General features: G+C 44.1%; 1 protein-coding gene and 1 pseudogene across 4 annotated transcripts in view; one reads left to right on the top strand and one right to left on the bottom strand.

The window, feature by feature from the left end:
- Positions 1-11,533, bottom strand: part of WDR48 (WD repeat domain 48) — a 53,573-nt gene extending 42,040 nt beyond the window's left edge. For 3 of the 4 annotated variants that reach the window (XR_013635449.1, XM_073334669.1, XM_073334670.1), the window contains exon 1: positions 11,431-11,533. Coding sequence is in view for 2 of the 4 variants with exons in the window: in XM_073334669.1 (XP_073190770.1) it covers positions 11,431-11,478 (48 nt within the window). In the remaining 2 variants the exon portion in view is untranslated. Of the gene's footprint in view, positions 1-11,423 lie in introns of all 4 variants that reach the window. The other variant, XM_073334671.2, reaches the window with a different exon arrangement.
- Positions 11,534-16,052: 4,519 nt separating this feature from the next.
- LOC140906185 (sodium channel protein type 5 subunit alpha pseudogene) lies at positions 16,053-21,904 on the top strand (annotated as a pseudogene).
- Positions 21,905-22,301: the final 397 nt, after the last annotated feature.

Here is a 22,301-nt window from a genome sequence, read left to right as displayed (position 1 = left end):
TATCAAAAGATTTAAATAAGGGTCTCTAAAGTTCCTTTCAGTCATGAGACCTGAAAACATATGGATCTAAATTCTAAGTGAAAATACAGGGGAACTCAGGCAAACCAAGGCATGATACTATTAAGAAGCCACTGCAGACTAACACAGAATAGCATTGCCTCTTTTTCTGTAGATTGCACAATCGTAAAACACCTGAATAAGTCAACAATTAAAGCAATCGAGACCAACAACAAAGAAAATAAAGACATAGCATCTCTATGGATAGAAATTCCAGGCATGAATAATAAGAGTATAGCAGCAGAAATATACTACCGACCACCTTAAAAGGATAGGTTTCAGAGTAACAGCCGTGTTAGTCTGTATTCGCAAAAAGAAAAGGAGTACTTGTGGCACCTTAGAGACTAACCAATTTATTTGAGCATGAGCTTTCGTGAGCTACAGCTCACTTCCGATGAAGTGAGCTGTAGCTCACGAAAGCTCATGCTCAAATAAATTGGTTAGTCTCTAAGGTGCCACAAGTACTCCTTTTCTTTTTTCTTAAAAGGACAGTGATTGTGAAATACTCAGGGAGATTAGAGAGGCTCCAGAAACAGAAAACTCAGTGATAATGGGTGATTTCAACTCTTCCCATATTGACTGGGTACTTGTCACCTAGGAGGGAGGCACAGATAACAATTTTAGACACCATTAGTAACTACTTCTTGGAGCAGTAGTCCTGGAATCCACAAGAGAAGAGGCAATTCTTCATTTAGTCCTAAGTGGAGCACAGATCTGGTTCAAGAGGTGAATACAGCTGAAGTGAGCTGTAGCTCACGAAAGCTTATGCTCAAAGAAATTGCTTAGTCTCTAAGTTGCCACAAGTACTCCTTTTCTTTTTGCGAATACAGACTAACACGGCTGTTACTCTGAAACTGGCTCTAGACTGTTCTCAATGGTAGCAGATGACAGAACGAGGAGTAATGGTCTCAAGTTGCAGTGGGGGAGGTTTAGATTGGATATTAGGAAAAACTTTTTCACTAAGAGGGTGGTGAAACACTGGAATGCGTTACCTAGGGAGGTGGTGGAATCTCCTTCCTTTGAGGTTTTTAAGGTCAGGCTTGACAAAGCCCTGGCTGGGATGACTGGGAATTGGTCCTGCTTCGAGCAGGGGGTTGGACTAGATGACCTTCTGGGGTCCCTTCCAACCCTGATATTCTATGATTCTATGAAACCTGACAGCTGAACTGCTTGGTAATAGCGACCATAATATAATTAAAATTCAACATCCTTGTAGGGAGAAAAATACCAAAAAAACAAACAAACAAAAAAAAAACCCACCACAGTAGCCTTTAACTTCAAAATGGGGGATTACACAAAAATGAGGAGGCTAGTTAAATGGAAATTAAAAGGAACAGTCATAATAGTGAAATGTGTTCAAGCTGCATGGAAACTTTTAAAAAACACCATAATAGAGGCTCAAAACTATATGTATACCGTAAATAAAAAAGGAAAAACAGTAAGAGGACCAAAAAAAAAAAAAAAAGCCACCATAGCTAAACAGAGTAATAGAGGAGTACTTGTGGCACCTTAGAGACTAACCAATTTATTTGAGCATAAGCTTTCGTGAGCTACAGCTCACTTCATTGGATGCATCTGCTAAAGTGAGCTGTAGCTCACGAAAGCTTATGCTCAAATAAATTGGTTAGTCTCTAGGGTGCCACAAGTACTCCTTTTCTTTTTGCGAATACAGACTAACACGACTGTTACTCTGAAAAGAGTAATAGAGGCAGTTAGAGAAAAAAAGACATCCTTTAAAAATTGGAAGTCATATTCTAATGAGTAAAACAGAAAGGAACAAACTCTGGCAAGCCATGTGTAAAAGTATAACTGGAAGATCAACTAGCAAAACACCAAAACTAACGGCAATTTTTAAGTACATCAGAAGCAGGAAGGCTGCCAAACAATCAGCTGGACCACTGGACAATCAAGATGCTAAAGGAGCACTCATAGAAGAAAAGACCATTGTGGAGAAGCTAAATTAATTATTTGCATCAGTCTTTACTGCAGAGGATGAGAGGGACATTTTGACACCTGAGCCCTTCTTTTTAGGTGACAAATCTGAGGAGAAGTCCCAGATTGAGGTGTCAGCAGAGGAGGTATTGGAACAAATTGTGATATTAAACAGTAATAAATCACAAGGAGCACATGGTACTTACCCAAGTGTTCTGAAGGAACTCCAACATGAAACTTTAGAACTGCTAGCTCTTGTATGTAACCTATCACTTAAATCAGCTTCTGTACCAGATGACTGGCAGATACCTAATGTAATACCAATTTTTATAAAATGGCTTCAGAGGCGATCCCGGCAATTACAGGCTGATAAGCCTAACTTCAGTACCACGCAAATTGGTTGAAACTATAGTAAAGAACAGAATTATCAGATGCATTGATAAACACGATACGTTGAGGAAGAGTCAACATGGCTTTTATAAAAGGAAATCATACCTCATCAATCTATTAGAATTCTTTGACAGTGTCAATAAGAATGTGGACAAGGTGATCCAGTGGCTATAGCGTGTACTTGGACTTTCAGGAAGCTTTACACAAGGTTGCTCACAAAAGACTTTTAAGCAAAATAAGCAGTCATGATGTAAGAGGGAAGGTCCTCTCATGGATCAGTTAACTGATTAACAGATAGAAAACAAATGGTAGGAATAAATGGTCAATTTTCACAGTGGAAAGAGGTAAATAGCGAGGTCCCCCAAAGATCTGTACTGGGACCTGTGGTATTCAACACATTTATAAAAATGTATCTGGAAAAAAGGGGTAAGCAACAAAGTGGCAAAGTTTTCAGAAAATATAAAATTACTCAAGATGGTTAAGTCCAAAGCTGATTGCAAAGAGTTACAAAGAGATCTTACAATACTGAGTGGCTGGGTAACAAAACGGCAGACAAAGTTCAATGTTGATAAATGCAAAGTAATGGACATTGGAAAACCTAATCCCAAGTATACATACAAAATGATTGGATCTAGATTAGCTGTTTCCACAATCTCGAGTGCTGTCTTTTTGCATAGTTCTCCAAAAACATCTGGTCAATGTGCGGTGGGAGTCAAAAAATGCTAACAGACTGTTAGGTACCATTAGGAAAGGGATAGATAAGACGACATAAAATATAATGTCATTACATAAATGCATGGTATACCCACATCTTGAATACTGCAGGCAATTCTAGTTACACCACCTCAAAAAGATATATTAAAATTGGAAAAGGTACAGAAGTGCAACAAAAATGATAAGGGATATGGAACAGCTTCCATATGAGGAGAGATTCAAAAGACTGGGACTGTTCAGCTTAGAAAAGAGATGACTAAGGGGAGATATATATGATAGCCATCTATAAAATCATGAATGGTGTGGAGAAAGTGAATAAGGAAGTATTATTTACCCCTTCACATAACACAAGAATCAACGGTCACTCAATTAAGTTAATAGGCAGCAGATTTACAACAAACAAAAGGAAGTATTTCTTCACACAACAACACAGTCAACCTGTGAAACTCATTGCCAGGGGATGCTGTGAAAGCCAAAACTATAACTGGACTCAAAAAAGAAAAAAATAATTAGATATGTTCATGGAGAATCGATACATCAATGGCTATTAACCAAGACTGCAAAGCCTCCGACTCCTAGATCCTGGGACCGGACGACAGAGAATGGATCATTTGATAATTGCTCTGTTCTGTTCATTCCCTCTGCAGCATCTGGCACAGGCCATTGCCAGAGGACAGGATACTGGGCTAGACAGACCAGTGTCAAACTAGAAAAAAGAAAAGGAGTACTTGTGGCACCTTTTCTTCTTGTGAATACAGACTAACACGGCTGCTACTCTGAAACTAGAAAAAAGGGACTGTAGTGTCATGTGAACTTAACAGGTAAATAAAATATTTTTAGAGCAAGAACTATCTTTTTTTTTTTTTTTTTTTTAAAAGAGAGACAGCCAGCAAAGCCTTGTCAGCAACAGCAAAGGTACATGTTGCTGAAGCCCACTGTCAGCAACAGGTAATTTTGCTACTGTTGACAAGGCTCAAGAGAGCTTATGATAGGTCATATGCTCTTCAGATACCATCAGAAGGTAGAATTTGAAACAGACATTTCTGTCTCACCTAAGAAATCTTTACAACTTTTACAATCCCTCTGTAGTAAGATTTCCCCTCTTTAAAAAGAATGCTATTCCTGACTAGTATATTTTAAGCTTAAGACGAATGGAGTAAGAAAGGAAAAAAAAAGTTATCCTCTGAAGAATGACCTGTAGCAATAACTTTCTGCCTCTCATAAAAAGAAACTATCATAATATGTTTTAAATAATAAATAATAATAATAATATTCCTGTAGATAAAGCAAATGCTTCTTGTATTTCTCCTACTATTGCTTGTACTAAGTGATCACTTTTGAAGAGACCTTGTTAAGAGGATGGGGGTGACGGGGGGAGGGGTAAAGGAAGAAAGAAAATGTTTATGTGTTGGATAGGTTTACTAGGGATCCTCTAACATTCAAAATATTTCAGGCAAACACTACTCCTATTATTAGGTAAGGCAGGAATTCACAAATACATGAACCACTTCTCCATGGAGAGAATGTCAGACACTTTTTTTCATTCACAACCATGACCTAATAACATCCCTGTGGCAACTACATCAACTGCTTACATGAAAAATAATTCATGCATTTCTAACTTCTTTCAATGCAAAGAACCAGTGTCATGTGACAGGCCAGTTCCTGCAGATCACAAGAAAGTGATCCACAGAGAACAGTTTGGGAAACACTAAGGAAAGGAATAACATGTATGAAACAAGAAAGCAACATGTCAAGACACATGCAGAAGATTTTGCTGGAGAAAAATTAGTGACCCCACAAGACGTTTGCATCAAAACCTATTTGCTGGACATCACGTGGGGGCATTCTATAAGAGAGCTTTAAACCAGAAGCATCCAGAGATTTTTTTAAATACATTACACATTCACATGCCAAAGCATGACAACACAGAAGAGTGGCTTGTCTGAATCTATACCAGAAAAGAAGTTCAAGGGGTGTTCGAGACATCCATGTGTAACAAAAAAAGGCTCAAATTGGAGAACTCAAAGTGGATCAATAGAAAAAAAAATCCCAGTGACATACATAAAAAGAAATGACAAAGTTTGTGTAGTAAGATAAGGGAACAGCATACAAATGCATTTAAACCTCTCACAGCACAACCAGAGAAGGGCTGTTGGTAACACAAACACCACTTTGCTGTACCCCTAATTCTGGTAAATAAAAAGAAGTGTTGAAAGTATTTTTCTGGATGGAATGCCACTGAATAAGCCATGATACATAATGTTCATGTAATATGCTGTATTTTGTGGTTTAAAAATTCACCACAGTTAGTCCTTGTAACACTGAGTCACAGTGATTTATGGCTTTCCCACCTCTTGGCTAGATTTCTGCAGTGTCCGATATTTGGGGCTGACCATTAAGGTCACCTGGAAGTTACATACGATATATCATGCTGTGGCCCATCTGCCAAGCAGGAAAGGCTAATAGCACAGCAACACTTCATGCTTTGCACTGGTTTGCTTATTCAATTCCACATCTGAAAAACAATATAATGACAAGGATCTTTTATCATTAGTATTGCAGTAGTGCTCAGGAGCCACAGTCACAGACCAGGACTCCACTGGGTAGGCACTGTGAAAACACAACAGTAAAGTTGTCCCAAAGAACTTATACCGTATTCTTCAGTGTTCTAAATGGACAGGGCCTAGCTATCTCAGTGGCCACCCATGTCCTTTAGCTCTAAAGCTATATTTACAGGAGCATTTTGACTGACAAAGCCCACGGAAGATTTTTAAGCGGTTGGGCAGAGAGTTCTTTGTAGGGGAGCCTGTGGCTGTGGAACCTGATTCTTTTCAAGTTCAACCGAGGGAGAATTTTGCCACCTTTAGAGCATGTTGCAAGACACAGCTTAATGCAGACATTTTTCTAATGGATGAGTGGAGCCCCCACCCTGTAACTCTACATGCATCCGACGAAGTGAGCTGTAGCTCACGAAAGCTTATGCTCAAATAAATTGGTTAGTCTCTAAGGTGCCACAAGTCCTCCTTTTCTACTTTGACAGCAACAATCCCAGTACAAGGCTATGGTAGAGGAGGATAAGGTGGAGATCAAAACTCTGATACAGGGCATTCTTTGTTCTTGAAAAAGCAAAGAAAACACTTGTGAGTCTACATGTCAGTATGGATGATTTAAAAATTAATACCTTTCACAGCCACTGGAGGATTTCATGACATTTATCAACTAGGAATTTTGTCAACAGTAAATTACACTCAACCGGACAGACTGCCTGTTCATCAGGAAACAACATTCTTTCTCTAGCAGTTAGTGGGTATACCAGAATGATTTTTTCCTTAACAGGGTTTCTTTACTAAGGGTATGTCTACACCAGAATTTTTACCATGAGTTAATCTACTGCCAATTTAACCATGGACACCAGAACAAACATTCTGGAGTTTCTGTACTAGCTTTTACAAATATATTAGCTACCTTGAGTTAACTGGCAATCAGTTAACTGGATGTAAAAAAAAAACTCTAGTGTAGACAAGCCACGAGGTATCACAAGAATTACATATCCTATTTGCCAACCTTTACTAAATCTTCACTTATTAAAAGCAAACTTCATTTTATTTATTTTTTCAGTAGCAATCATTAGCTGAAAATATTTTCTAAATGTAAATGTTTTAATATATTCCACTAATTTCAAATAGCTCCCACATTACATCATCCCTATTCAAGCAGCCTTTCTGCTGCAACTTAAGAGGAAGAAAGAGCCTTGATTTGGACATTTTTATTTTATGCCTGGTCTACACTTAAAAGGTAATAATGATAAAGCTATTTGTTAAGGATATGGGCCTTTTTTGGTTGTTTGGTTTTAAAACATTCCTATTTCAGTATAAGCCCTAGACACGCCCTACAAGTTTTGCCACCAAAACCCAAATCACTCACCTAGACAACATATCTATCCATCCCAACCCCTGTGTTGATGCAGCTTATACAGCAGAACCTCAGAATTATGAGCACCAGAATTACAAACTGAACAGTCAACCACACACCTCATTTGGAACCAGAAGTACGCAATCAGGCAGCATCAGAGATGACAAAAAAGCAAATACAGTACAGTACTGTGTTAAACGTAAACTACTAAAAAAAAAGGGAAAGCAGCATTTTTCTTCTGCATAGTAAAGTTTCAAAGTTGTATTAAGTCAATGTTCAGTTGTAAACCTTTGAAAGAACCACCATAATGTTTTGTTTAGAGTTATGAACAACCTCCATTCCCCAGGTGTTCGTAACTCAGACTGTACTGTACAGGCAAGAGAATCATTTTTGTCATTCAGGGAGGTGGCTTAACTATAATAGCAAAACAATTCTTTTGTTGGTAAACACTGTCTCCACAAATGGACACTGCCAATATAGCTATCCCAGGTAAGCCTTTGAAGTGTAGACTAACCCCTATTGTGTACATAGTTATATCAATATAACTGTGCTTATACCACTATAACTTTGCCAGGTTTCAGAGTAGCAGCCATGTTAGTCTGTATTCGCAAAAAGAAAAGGAGTACTTGTGGCACCTTAGAGACTAACCAATTTATTTGAGCATAACCTTTCGTGAGCTACAGCTCACTTCATCGGATGCATCCTGTTAGGATATAGATATTCAGGCCTGTCTGTAAAGGCCTATACTCTAAGAATTTAGGTGTATTCTTATCACTTGGCTAGTGATAGAGGTATAAAAGAAAGAATCAAAATCACTGTCTGCTGGTGTAAGGGCCTTCTCTTACTGTGACAGTCTGAGGCCCTGTTCTTAGGCTAAGGCCTTTGGCTAAGCAGCAGAGGCAGCCATAAGCTGGGAAGCAAACAGTCACATCCTCACATTCCAAACTAGTCACACTGAAATAAGGTTTCAGAGTAACAGCCGTGTTAGTCTGTATTCGCAAAAAGAAAAGGAGGACTTGTGGCACCTTAGAGACTAACCAATTTATTAGAGCATAAGCTTTCGTGAGCTACAGCTCACTTCTTCAGATGCATATCGTGGAAACTGCAGCAGGCTTTATATATACACAGAGAATATGAAACAATACCTATTCCCACCCCACTGTCCTGCTGGTAAATAAGGTGCTATTCGGCTGTTAGGAATACAATCCTGTCCTGATAGTTCCTATCACCTCCAGAGAAAGGGAAGTGCCTAGAAAATGTAAAAGGAAACTTAGTTTGATAGCATCCTGTCTGGCAAGAACTCACTTATCAATAGCTGGGATGTGAAATCCTCACTTCTGTATTGTCTTGTCATTATAGTTCCCACTTTGCTGTTGTTTGTCTGTATAATCTCTGTCTGGTTCTGTGATTGTTCCTGTCTGCTGTATAATTAATTTTGCTGGGTGTAAACTAATTAAGGTGGTGGGATATAATTGGTTACATAATCATGTTACAATATGTTAGGATTGGTTAGTTAAATTTCAGGAAAAATGATTGGTTAAGGTATAGCTAAGCAGAACTCAAGTTTTACTAAATAATCTGTAGTCAATGAGGAAGTGACTGGGTGTGGGTGTTGGTGGGGGTGGGCATGGGGGTAAAGGAGATGGGAACAGGGAATGGGGGTAAGAAAATTGGAATCATGTTTTGCTAAAGGGGGAAATGGGAACAGGGAATGGGAGTAAGGAAGTTGGAATCATGTTTGGCTAAGGGTAGGAATGGGAACAGGGACACAGGTGTAAGGCTCTGTGGTGTCAGAGCTGGGAAGGAGGATACTAAGGAAGGAAACTGGAATCATGCTTGCTGGAAGTTCACCCCAATAAACATCGAATTGTTTGCACCTTTGGACTTCGGGTATTGTTGCTCTCTGTTCATGCGAGAAGGACCAGGGAAGTAAGTGGGTGAAGGAATAAGCCCCCTAACACATCCGATGAAGTGATCTGTAGCTCACGAAAGCTTATGCTCAAATAAATTGGTTAAGGTGCCACTAGTACTCCTTTTCACTATAACTTTGCAAGTTCCAGAAACTGATATAAGCTACACTGGTGTAACTGCATAAAAATTAGGAGGGTTTTACTGATTCAGTTATTCTGGTATAATTATACCTTCAAAACCCTCCCAGTATGGGCAAGCCCTTAGCTTTGAATTTAGTGCTCATGCAAGGCACACCAATTGACAGCCCTAGAAGGTTCTCTGTTTATCCACAGAATAGGTACAACTAAAGTAATAGAACTGCAAACTTCCCTAGTAACACTTCCTCAGCCGTGTGCTTACAAAGTGTTATCAGCTCATGATTTTATTGAGAGTCTAACAATATTTGTTGTTTTTCTGAAATCTGCAGTTCCTAGAATCATGGCGTTGCGTGGAAAAAAAAAATCACACTTTTAGAAAATTTAGAAGTTTCTAGTCTTCTCAAAAAGAAAAGGAGTACTTGTGGCACCTTAGAGACTAACCAATTTATTTGAGCATGAGCTTTCGTGAGCTACAGCTCACTTCATCGGAAGAATACTGTGGAAACTGCAGAAGACATTATATACACAGAGACCATGAAACAATACCTCCTCCCACCCCACTCTCCTGCTGGTAATAGCTTATCTAAAGTGATCATCAAGTTGGGCCATTTCCAGCACAAATCCAGGTTTTCTCACCCTCTGCCCCCCCCCCCCCCCCAAACTCACTCTCCTGCTGGTTGGGAGGAGGTATTGTTTCATGGTCTCTGTGTATATAATGTCTTGTGCAGTTTCCACAGTATGCATCCGATGAAGTGAGCTGTAGCTCACGAAAGCTCATGCTAAAATAAATTGGTTAGTCTCTAAGGTGCCACAAGTACTCCTTTTCTTTTTGCGAATACAGACTAACACGGCTGTTACTCTGAAACTAGTCTTCAGAGTTGTTAATAAATTTGCTCAACTTTTTTTTAAATATATATAGTGTTCTTTTTATCTCTGATCATGATTTTTTGGACCTCACTCATGATTCTTGAACCCTTGGGGTTCGCTATGCTAATTATGCCCTGACCTGGAAATATAACCCACTTCATGGGGGGATGAGAGTAGTTCTATTTCCATAGACTGTATACACAAAGGTGTAAATTGTCATGGTGGTTTCTGTAAGATGAACATCTGTCCACTGGGAACTGAGCTGACACTTCCAACACCATCCAGTGGTAACTTTTGGTCACTGTGAATAGACCCAGGCCAGATTTGAACTGGCCACTTACTACAAGCAGCTCTCTAGCTCCCCTAAACCATCTAGTCTCCTCTGTATGGACACGTCTAATTAAAATGAAATTAAGAATGTTTATACTAGAGCAAACAAAACGCAGAAGTATAATTATCCATAATTATCCTGTTTTATTTTTACTTTCACTGTTTAAGAGTATCTGTTTTTGCATATATTTCAGCAAGATAATCAAAACATTTCGTGCTCTCTCTCTCACGCACACACATAAATTTCTCCTCTGAAGGAGACCCTGTATGCCCCAAACACACCAAGTTGAAACAAAGCGTAGATCCAAAGGGATGGTTGAGACATGTTCTCACTTTAAAAACAATATGAAAAGACGGCAATTACAGCTGAACAAGTACTTTTGCTTCTTCAATATGGAGAGTCTGACACATTTAAGCCAGACACACGTTTCCCCTAAGAAAGCACCCACCCTGTCAGAACCCCAGATCCTAGTGGTAGACGGTGAGAGCAAAGGGCAGACTGTCGGCTGACAACTGCCTGCGATATATTTTAGCTCCATTTTATTTCTTAATTATTTTATGTCTAACACTGACAGACACCGAGAGACTCCCAGCGGCCGTGGGCGAGGTTGCGAAGGGTCTCTACTAGCTTCTCCCTCCCTCCTCGCAGCAGCAAGAGAGGCAGCCTTGTTCCCCCCGCCCCTCCCCAGGTACAACAGCACCTGCCCCAGGAGACACCTAGGGCAAGAGGGGAGCCCCCGCAATCGACACAGACCCACCGCCTCCTCTCCTCGCCCCACTCCCTTTGCCCCTCCCACACACACCGCCCCAACCCCCTAAACCGCCTCCAGCGCCCGCAGCCCTGCGCCTTCTCCAACGGCTCCCCGCCCCCAGCCCCCTAAACCGCCTCCAGCGCCCGCAGCCCTGCGCCTTCTCCAACGGCTCCCCGCCCCCAGCCCCCTAAACCGCCTCCAGCGCCCGCAGCCCTGCGCCTTCTCCAACGGCTCCCAACCCCCTAAACCGCCTCCAGCGCCCGCAGCCCTGCGCCTTCTCCAACGGCTCCCCGCCCCCAGCCCCCTAAACCGCCTCCAGCGCCCGCAGCCCTGCGCCTTCTCCAACGGCTCCCCACTCCCTCTTCCGCAGGCCCCTCAGCCACCCCACACGCCCGCTCCGGCGGGAAACCCGACCGACCTCTCACCTGCACTTTCCGGCGCCCGGCCGCGTTCTGTCGGTGATGCGCCGCCATCTTGCATGTTGACACTCTCACGTCATTTCCGAAGAGGTCGACCCGGCCCGGAAATCCCGCCCCCTGGCCGCGAGACCCGCGCGGGGCAGCTCGGTTGCTAAGGGAGCTCAGTGGGTAGACTGGACTCTGGCCGCTAGCCTCGGGGGGCGTCAAGCTGTCCCGCCGGCTGCCAGTCACGGGGCTGAGGAGATACTCGCCCCGTCACGGTGCCCTGAGGCCGCGTCCCCTCCCGCCGCCCGGTCACGGTGCCTTGAGGCCGCGTGCCTCCTGACCTGCCACGGTGCCTTCTCTCGCCCTAACCCAGCCCATTACAGTCCCTGAGGCCACGTCCTGTGCCCTGCCTCCTGCCTTGGTGTTCTGAGGTACTGGGCCCCGTCTCCTGCCCCGGTGCTCTGAGGCCCCGTGCCCTGCCTTTTGCCCCGGTGCTCTGAGGCCCCGTGCCCTGCCTCCTTCCCCAAGGCCGCGTGCCCTGCCTTTTGCCCCGGTGCTCTGAGGCCCCGTGCCCTGCCTTTTGCCCCGGTGCTCTGAGGCCCCGTGCCCTGCCTCCTTCCCCAAGGCCGCGTGCCCTGCCTTTTGCCCCGGTGCTCTGAGGCCCCGTGCCCTGCCTTTTGCCCCGGTGCTCTGAGGCCCCGTGCCCTGCCTCCTTCCCCAAGGCCGCGTGCCGTGCCTTTTGCCCCGGTGCTCTGAGGCCCCGTGCCCTGCCTCCTTCCCCAAGGCCGCATGCCCTGCCTTTTGCCCCGGTGCTCTGAGGCCCCGTGCCCTGCCTCCTTCCCCAAGGCCGCATGCCCTGCCTTTTGCCCCGGTGCTCTGAGGCCCCGTGCCCTGCCTCCTTCCCCAAGGCCGCATGCCCTGCCTTTTGCCCCGGTGCTCTGAGGCCCCGTACCCTGCCTCCTTCCCCAAGGCCGCATGCCCTGCCTTTTGCCCCGGTGCTCTGAGGCCCCGTGCCCTGCCTCCTTCCCCAAGGCCGCGTGCCCTGCCTTTTGCCCCGGTGCTCTGAGGCCCCGTGCCCTGCCTTTTGCCCCGGTGCTCTGAGGCCCCGTGCCCTGCCTCCTTCCCCAAGGCCGCGTGCCCTGCCTTTTGCCCCGGTGCTCTGAGGCCCCGTGCCCTGCCTCCTTCCCCAAGGCCGCGTGCCGTGCCTTTTGCCCCGGTGCTCTGAGGCCCCGTGCCCTGCCTCCTTCCCCAAGGCCGCGTGCCCTGCCTTTTGCCCCGGTGCTCTGAGGCCCCGTGCCCTGCCTCCTTCCCCAAGGCCGCGTGCCCTGCCTTTTGCCCCGGTGCTCTGAGGCCCCGTGCCCTGCCTCCTTCCCCAAGGCCGCGTGCCCTGCCTTTTGCCCCAGTGCTCTGAGGCCCCCTGCCCTGCCTCCTTCCCCAAGGCCGCGTGCCCTGCCTTTTGCCCCAGTGCTCTGAGGCCCCGTGCCCTGCCTCCTTCCCCAAGGCCGCGTGCCCTGCCTTTTGCCCCGGTGCTCTGAGGCCCCCTGCCCTGCCTCCTTCCCCAAGGCCGCATGCCCTGCCTTTTGCCCCAGTGCTTTGAGGCCCCGTGCCCTGGCCTCCTTCCCCAAGGCCGCGTGCCTTGCTTCCTGCCCTGCCCTGCCCCGCCTCGCCCCACCCCGGTGCCCCGAGGCTGCATCACCTCCCCTTTTCAGCCTCATCACAGTGCCCTTAAGCCAAGTCCCCCTGCCACCCACTCCCAGTGCCATGAGGCCGCCATCTCATCTCTGCCATAAGCATGGAGCCCACTATTCATATGAAAGTTGCAAATACAGGATGAAAAATTCTCCTGTATTTGTAGACCTGCAGAAAGAACCGCAAGAATGGGGGACATGACAAGTTCTTCGAGGATAGATTGTTGAAACAGTGAAAAACAATTCAAGGTTGTTGGTGGTGTTCACAGAGCGGCTGGAGATGGTGGGAGCATTGCTATTGGGCTTGAGAAATGAGCACTGACTTGATGGATCACATTGTAATGCAGGTTTGGGATGATGAGTAGTGGCTGCAGAATTTTCAGGTGTGAAAGGTCACAATTCTGCATCAGTGTTCCAAGCTCGCTGTAGCCCTCTAGTGCAGGGACACCAGAAAGAGAGCTGCACTGATTTAAGAAATGAGTGGCAATTGCATTCTAGAAGCTTGCAGTGCTGAATTGCTACTGATCAGAGGGAAATCATTTTGCAGTTGGCAAATCCACAGTGGGGGTCATTGTCATGTAAGTGTGTACGGCCATTAATAGCGTCTTGTTGCACAGGGCTGTGTCTCTCAGCAGTGTGCAGGACCTGGTGGATGGATTTGCAATAATGGGATTCCCTAACTGCAGTGGGGGGATAGACAGCATGTATATCCCTATTTTGGCACCAGACTACCTGGCCACAGAATACATTAACAGAAAGGGCTGCTTTTCTGTGGTTATGCAAGCGTTGGTGGAGCACCAGAGATGTTTCACCAAAAGCAGTGTGGACTGATTAGGGAAAGTGCATAATGCTTGTATCTTTAAGACAACAGGGCTGTTCAGAAAGCAACAAGCAGTGATATTCTTTCCTGACTGCAGATTACCATTGGCAATATTTACTCTTGGGGGAATTCTGCGCCAAAAAGTTAAAAATTCTGCACACAATATTTTTAAATTCTGCATATTTTATTTGTCAAAATAACACAATATAATCACACCAGTTTCAATTATTTTGGTAATTTATTTCAAAATACCTGTCAGCAAGTATGTCTGTAACAATACAGACAACAAAAAAGATTAAAGAAATTGTTTTTTGGCCAATAGATTCCTTACTAGGCATATTAATACAGAAGTCTGAGTAATAATTCATTAAACCTACAATACAGAACTGTATTTTCTGTACCTCTCAGAACCAGTGGAAAGGCGTAGGGGTGTCAGGGGTAACAAAGGAGCTGAGAGAGAGGGAAATAATTGCTGGGAAGGAACCTAGGTGTGAACTTGGAGGGTTGTTGGGTATGGGTGGGAAAAGTATGGGACAGTTCTTTTGAGGCGGGTGGGGAGGGATTGTTAGGGAGCTTCCCCCATGCAGATGACCCTTAGCCTCTCGCATTCAGTCAGGCACATCTGCCCCTGTACCCATGTGTCCCTCCACCCCGATTCAGACACCTGTTCCCCCCATCCCCTTGTGTCCCTTCATCCCTCCCCCCGTCCCCATGTGTCTCTGTGCCCCCACTCAGCTATCCCCTTTTCCCCATGTGGCCCTGCACCTTGTCCCCCCGTAGCCCTGCACCCTCTCAGCCAGACCCCTCCCTTCATCTCCATGTGTCCCCTGCACCCCCTCCCCTGTCCCCATGTGGCCTGCACCTCCCTCGCCCCTGTGGCCCTGTGCCTCCACTCCCATTCCGCCCCTGCCCCAGTCTGTCTTCCTTCACTAGCCCTTATGAACCCCAGTCTGTGACCCCCATGCAGCACCATGCTGTCAGTCTCACCATGTCCCCTGTCTTTTGACCTGGCTTGACAGGCTCTGTGATGAAGGCACTGCAAGCTCTTTTTCTTCCCTATGGTAACTGGGGCTGGTGGGGAGCAGCTGCTTTGTTCCAGCACCACAGCACCCTCTGGTGGGCAAAAGATAGAACTGAAGCAACTTTTGGCAGAAGTTATTTTCTGTGGAAAGAAAAATATGTGTGGCATATGAATTATGCGCACGCAGTGGCACAGAATTCCCCCAGGAGTAAATATTGAAATGTCAATAGTGATCCTGTCTCTTGCTTCCTAGGGTCATGAAGCCATACACTGGCCACCTTGACAGCACCAAGAAAAGATTCAGCTACTGGCTCAAGAGGTGCACAATAGATGTGTAGAGTGAAAGGATGCTGGTGTTGTTTAGTCAAAAGATTGTCTCTCAGTGAGAAAAATATCTCAGTAGTTATAGCTGCCTGTTGTGTCATGCATAATATCTATAAGGGAAAGTGAGAAAAGTTGCTGCTGGAGTGAAAGGCAGCGGTGGAGTGGCTGTCTGCTGAGTTTGAAGCACCAGACACAAGGCCTTTACAAGAGTCAGAGGCTTTTGGGAGGCTTTGAAAGAGCCCTTTAATGGTCAGCTGCATTAATGTACTATACTTGACTGTGCTCTGAATCTGAAGGTTGTGGCTGGGAGGAATTGTGTAGTGCTTGTTGTACATTTATACATAGAATACTGTGTCTTTTAATAAACCTATAAATTATTTGGTGCTTGCTGTACATTTATAATTATTATATCAAGTGTGTCACTGAACCTATGAATTATGCAGTGCTTGCTGAACTTTTACAGATGAGTAGGTGTTTTCTTGAACCTGTGTGTTCTGTGATGTGGTACACTTACAAGTACTGGGTGCTTCTAGTACTTCTATACATTCTGCAATATTTGTGGTGAACTAATAAAGATTGATTTATTTTCAAAAATTAAAATGTTATTTAGTAATAAAAGGAGTGGAAAAAACAGAACAATGTACAAATGAAAAAGAATAATACAATAGAAATTTCTAACGTAAATTAACAGGATGGAACTTTAAAATTAAAGAGGCAGCAAACATTTTTGTCCATTCCAGTGCACAAATGGAGTCCACTTTGGCTACACTTACACTGGCCTGTGAGAGGCATGGTTGGGGTATGTGAAGCTCTGGTTGTCCTTAGTATCCTCAGGCGTGGAGAAGTAGGGAGTGTGATCCATGATACCACATGGAATGTTGAGGGGGTTCAGGGAGCTGCAATCATGGAGTTCTCCAGGAACTGTAAAGAGTGACAAGTCCATGATTGTTTTACCTGTAGTTCAACTAGACTCTCCAGTATTAGTATTTGCTGCCTAAGAAGCCCCATTATGTCTTGGTGCAACTCCCATTTCTTTTCCTGTGGGTTTCCTGGGTCTTCATTTTCTCCTGTAGTCTCTGTCCCTCTCCAGGCCATCCGCCTTTTTGGCCGGCCCAGCCCTTTGTTCACAGTCCAATGCAAAACTGGCTTGCAGGATCTCACTAAACATATCCGTAGTCCTATTCTTTCTCCTCCTCCTCTGGTTCAGGTGTTCTGCTGGTGTGGAGGGGCATCCCCAAAGGCCACAACAGCAGCAGCTGCAGATAAAACAGACAGATCTATTGGATTTACAGCCACATCAGAAAGTGAAAGATAAGTTTTTAAAACTCTTCCCTTATTCACCCAGAATTTTTTAATAAGGCATGCTTATTGAAACTTCAGTTTTGGAATGTCTTTGCACAGCACTACCCTCCCCACCCAGTATGGGGGCTGGCCTACGTGCGTGCCCTCCGGAATGTTTCCCCTCATCCCCCAGGGGGGTATGCCCCACAGTTTGGAGCCCACTGGACTAGATGATTAGAATGGTCTGTTCTGCCCTTGAAATGTATAAATATATGATTTTTCCTGCAATTTCTCCATGAACAAGACACTTATTCAAATTGTATTTTGCACTGTTTTTAGAAGGTTTAAAACCTGAAACCTGTAGTAAGATACATGCATGTACACCCTTGTACCTGCCCAAAGTCCCATAAACGTCACTGGGGCTCCACACATGAAGGGTAAATTAATACGCTATGTGCTGTTCTTAGGGAAGGCAATGTTGAAGCATGCTTTGCATTTGCCTTGAAACATAGGCGGAGTTGTGGTAATAAGACTGGTACCTAAAAGATTGCCTATCTTGAGTTGAGTTACATGTTGCTCATTACAGTAGCATCTGAGCATCTTACAACTGTTAATGTATTTATTGTCACAACATCTCTGAGAGATAGGAAAGTGCTATTATCCCCATTTTAAAGATAGGCACAAAGATACCAAGTTACTTTCCCCTGGTCACACAGGAAGCCTGTGTCAGAGCAGGGAATTGAGCTCAGATCTCCCAAGTTTCAGACTAGTGCTCATTACAACCATACATCCTCTCATATTATCCTGGGCTCAGGTCATGTAGTACTGTGAAATAAGGACCAAGTCTGTAAACTTAATGTGATACTCTATTGGAAGCCAGTGAAGAGATTGAAGCACCAGGATACTGTATTGGTGGTAATCTGTGCCCTCAGTGAGGCATGCTGTTGCATTCTTTACCCACTGCAGTTTTCTCAAGGCTTATGTTTTTGAGACCAAGTAAAGTGCATTGCTATAATCCATTTGGGAGGTATTCTTATGACCAGGTCAGTGGTAGCAAGAATGGGACAAAATCTTCCTAATTGTTTGGTGATGATAGAAAAAGTGTCATACATGCTTTTTTTGCAAGAACTTTGTGTCTGGGAGGAGGCTAGAAAGACTGCCAAGATGTGGACTGTCTTGATGTTCTGTGGGCATGCATTGTCGACTGGAGAGAGCTGCAACTTGATGGCTAGCTGTTTGAAGTGTTAACCTCTGTCTTGTTGGGATTCAATTTCAATAAGCTCTACCTGAGCCATGTGCTAATATTGGCCAGTCACTGGGAAAACGGGATGACCATATTGTTAGCCTATGTTGAAAATGACAAATTTGGGTCATTTTCATGTTGTTGACATTATAGCCCATGAAGTCTTCCCATTTCTCCCATTGGCTAAATGTAAATACTTACTGAAATTGGGGAGAGAATTAATCCATGTGGTTCTCCACAAATGAAAAATCTGGTAGCAAAGGTAGCTTCTGTATGTGACTCTCAAGAAAGGATTCATATAATTAGAGAACATTTCTTTGGAGCACTGTCATTTCCCTCAGATGGGATAATAATGTCTTGCAGTCAGACATAATGAATATTGCAGAGAGGTCCAGGAGTGAGACAATGGACATTTGTTCTTTATATGTAGTAAGAGATCTTCCATTAGCAGTAACAGGACTGTTTCTGTTCTGTATCCTGGCCAAAACCAGACTATGTTAGATCGTTTCCTTATCCCCCAAACAGAAAAGGAAGGACAAGGCTTAGCATTTTTGATAAACTTCTTTTTTCTCTGCAAGGAAAAGATCAGCCTTCTTTAAAAAAATCTTAGTGATGCAAAAAAGGGCACTTGGTAGGCATGCAGATTTTAAAATGTTGTCCAGAGATTTTTTCAAACTGCAAATATTTACATCAACAATTGCTGTGGTACTACATCCAGTGAGGTATCTTGCATCTCACACAGAAGTATATTTCAACAAGCCACATGAGTCATAGGCACTCAGCACAATGATGTACACAGTATGAAAACAGATGCATGTTACTTATCTAGGAACTTTAATTTTGTAACATTTAAAGGGCCTTTTGTTTGTTTGCTTGTTTCTAGACTTTTGCAGGTATAATATAACCTTTTTAACAGTGTAACTTTCCCTTTAAGTGCCAAGGACACTGGCAGTTTTCCTGACATTGACAGAACATTATCATTCTCCCTTTTAACACAGAAACAGACCTTAAACATTTTCTGACCTCATCTGGCTATTTCATAAAAGATAATTAAATGTACATATGTATATCTAGTGTATATCAAATCTTCTTGATCTGATAATTTAACATTGTGTTTCTTTTTCTTTCATTTTAAAGATGTTGGAGTTGCCGGTGTTTTAAAGTCTCCGTCATTGTTGAGAATCATTCGCTTGGTGCGGATTAGCCAAATCCTGAGACTAATACGGCAAGCCCAAGGAATTAGAACTCTCCTTTTTACATTATTGATGTCCCTTCCTGCTCTGTTCAATATTGGTGTCCTACTTTTTCTGATCATGTATATTTATGCTATTTTGGGCATGGCTTACTTTGCCTGTGCTAATTGGGTGGGATTGATAACATTTTCAACTTCCAAACCTTTGGTGGCAGCATGCTCTGTCTCTTCCAGATCACAATGTCAGCCGGCTGAGATGGCCTTCTTAACCCTTTCGTAGGGACAAGATTTGACTCTTGTGCTCCAAAGCTAAAGATAAGGAGTACTTGTGGCACCTTAGAGACTAACCAATTTATTTGAGCATAAGCTTTCGTGAGCTACAGCTCACTTCATCGGATGCATTCTGTGGGGATATTCTATCTACTACCCAAGATCCATAAACCTGGAAATCCTGGGCGCCCCATCATCTCAGGCATTGGCACCCTGACAGCAGGATTGTCTGGCTATGTAGACTCCCTCCTCAGGCCCCACACTACCAGCACTCCCAGCTACCTTCGAGACACCACTGACTTCCCGAGGAAACTACAATCCATCGGTGATCTTCCTGATAACACCATCCTGGCCACTATGGATGTAGAAGCCCTCTACACCAACATTCCACACAAAGATGGACTACAAGCCGTTAAGAACACTATCCCCGATAATGTCACGGCTAACCTGGTGGCTGAACTTTGTGACTTTGTCCTTACCCATAACTATTTTACATTTGGGGACAATGTATACCTTCAGATCAGCGGCACTGCTATGGGTACCCGCATGGCCCCACAGTATGCCAACATTTTTATGGCTGACTTAGAACACCGCTTCCTCAGCTCTCGTCCCCTAACACCTCTACTCTACTTGCGCTATATTAATGACATCTTCATCATCTGGACCCATGGAAAAGAAGCCCTTGAGGAATTCCACCATGATTTCAACAATTTCCATCCCACCATCAACCTCAGCCTGATCCAGTCCACACAAGAGATCCACTTCCTGGACACTACAGTGCTAATAAACAATGGTCACATAAACACCACCCTATACCGGAAACCTACTGACCGCTATTCCTACCTACATGCCTCCAGCTTTCACCCTGACCACACCACACGATCCATTGCCTACAGCCAGGCTCTGCGATACAACCGCATTTGCTCCAACCCCTCAGACAGAGACAGACACCTCCAAGATCTCTGTCAAGCTTTCTTACAACTACAATACCCACCTGCGGAAGTGAAGAAACAGATTGATAGAGCCAGAAGAGTTCCCAGAAGTCACCTACTACTGGACAGGCCTAACAAAGAAAATAACAGAACGCCACTAGCCGTCACCTTCAGCCCCCAACTAAAACCCCTCCAACGCATTATTAAGGATCTACAACCTATCCTGAAGGATGACCCAACACTCTCACAAATCTTGGGAGACAGGCCAGTCCTTGCCTACAGACAGCCCCCCAACCTGAAGCAAATACTCACCAGCAACCACATACCACACAACAGAACCACTAACCCAGGAACCTATCCTTGCAACAAAGCCCGTTGCCAGCTGTGCCCATATATCTATTCAGGGGACACCATCACAGGGCCTAATCACATCAGCCACACTATCAGAGGCTCGTTCTCCTGCACATCCACCAATGTGATATATGCCATCATGTGCCATCAATGCCCCTCTGCCATGTACATTGGTCAAACTGGACAGTCTCTATGTAAAAGAATAAATGGACACAAATCAGATGTCAAGAATTATAACGTTCATAAACCAGTCGGAGAACACTTCAATCTCTCTGGTCACGCGATTACAGACATGAAAGTCGCTATTTTACAAAAAAAAACTTCAAATCCAGACTCCAGCGAGAAACTGCTGAATTGGAATTCATTTGCAAATTGGATACAATTAACTTAGGGTTGAATAGAGACTGGGAGTGTCTAAGTCATTATGCAAGGTAGCCTATTTCCCCTTGTTTTTTCCTACCCTCCCCCCCAGACGTTCTTGTTAAACCCTGGATTTGTGCTGGAAATGGCCCACCTTGATTATCATACACATTGTAAGGAGAGTGATCACTTGAGATAAGCTATTACCAGCAGGAGAGTGGGGTGGGAGGAGGTATTTTTTCATGCTTTGTGTGTATATAAAAAGATCTTCTACACTTTCCACAGAATGCATCCGACGAAGTGAGCTGTAGCTCACGAAAGCTTATGCTCAAATAAATTGGTTAGTCTCTAAGGTGCCACAAGTACTCCTTTTCTTTTTGCGAATACAGACTAACACGGCTGTTACTCTGAAAGTTAAAGATACAACCTAGAGACAATACTACTTGTGTAAATAGCTCTGTAGCAATTATATATTTTGTAAGTTATGTCATTATATCATTTCTTATTGTTATAAACATGTATATAGCTGTTATTTTAGAGAACTTGAATGTTGCTACTGAGGAAAGTACGGAGCCTTTATGTGAAGATGACTTTGATATGTTTTATGAAATATGGGGGAAGTTTGATTCTGAGGCGACTCAGTTTATTGAGTATTCTGCACTTTCAGACTTTGCAGATGCTTTGGAAAAACTCTTACGTGTATCAGAACCCAACAAAATTCAGCTTATAGCAATGGACCTTCCTATAGTTAGTGGAGATAGGATCTACTACTGGGATATTTTGCTTGCTTTTATCAAACAGGAGAATCTGGGGAGATGGACAAACTAATGATGGAGAAAAAGCTTAAGATTGCCATTCCATCCAAGCTTCCTTATAAACCAATCACAACTACCCTTAGAAGAAGACAAAAGGAGCTTTCTGCCATTATTATCCAAAGGGCCTTCCAGTCCCATTTGATTCAGTGTTCTGTGAAACAGGCCTCTTTTTCATACCAACACAGAAAGTGATCAGGAACAGTCAGCATGGATTCACCAAGGGCAAGTCAAGCCTGACTAATCTAATTGCCTTCTATGATGAGATAACTGGCTCTGTGGATGAGGGAAAAGCGGTGGACATGTTATTCCTTGACTTTAGCAAAGCTTTTGGCACAGTCTCCCACAGTATTCTCGCCAGCAAGTTAAAGAATTATGGGCTGGATGAATGGACTCTAAGGTGGACAGAAAGTTGGCTAGATTGTCGGGCTCAACGGGTAGTGATCAATGGCTCCATGTCTAGTTGGCAGCCGGTATCAAGTGGAGTGCCCCAAGGGTCGGTCCTCGGGCCGGTTTTGTTCAATATCTTCATAAATGATCTGGAGGATGGTGTGGATTGCACCCTCAGCAAGTTTGCAGATGATGCTAAACTGGGAGG

Source organism: Lepidochelys kempii, chromosome 2 (genome assembly GCF_965140285.1).
Source record: "Lepidochelys kempii isolate rLepKem1 chromosome 2, rLepKem1.hap1, whole genome shotgun sequence".
Lineage (NCBI taxonomy): Eukaryota > Metazoa > Chordata > Testudines > Cheloniidae > Lepidochelys > Lepidochelys kempii.
Note: the sequence above shows the minus strand (reverse complement) of the source record. Positions and strands in the feature narration are given on the sequence as shown.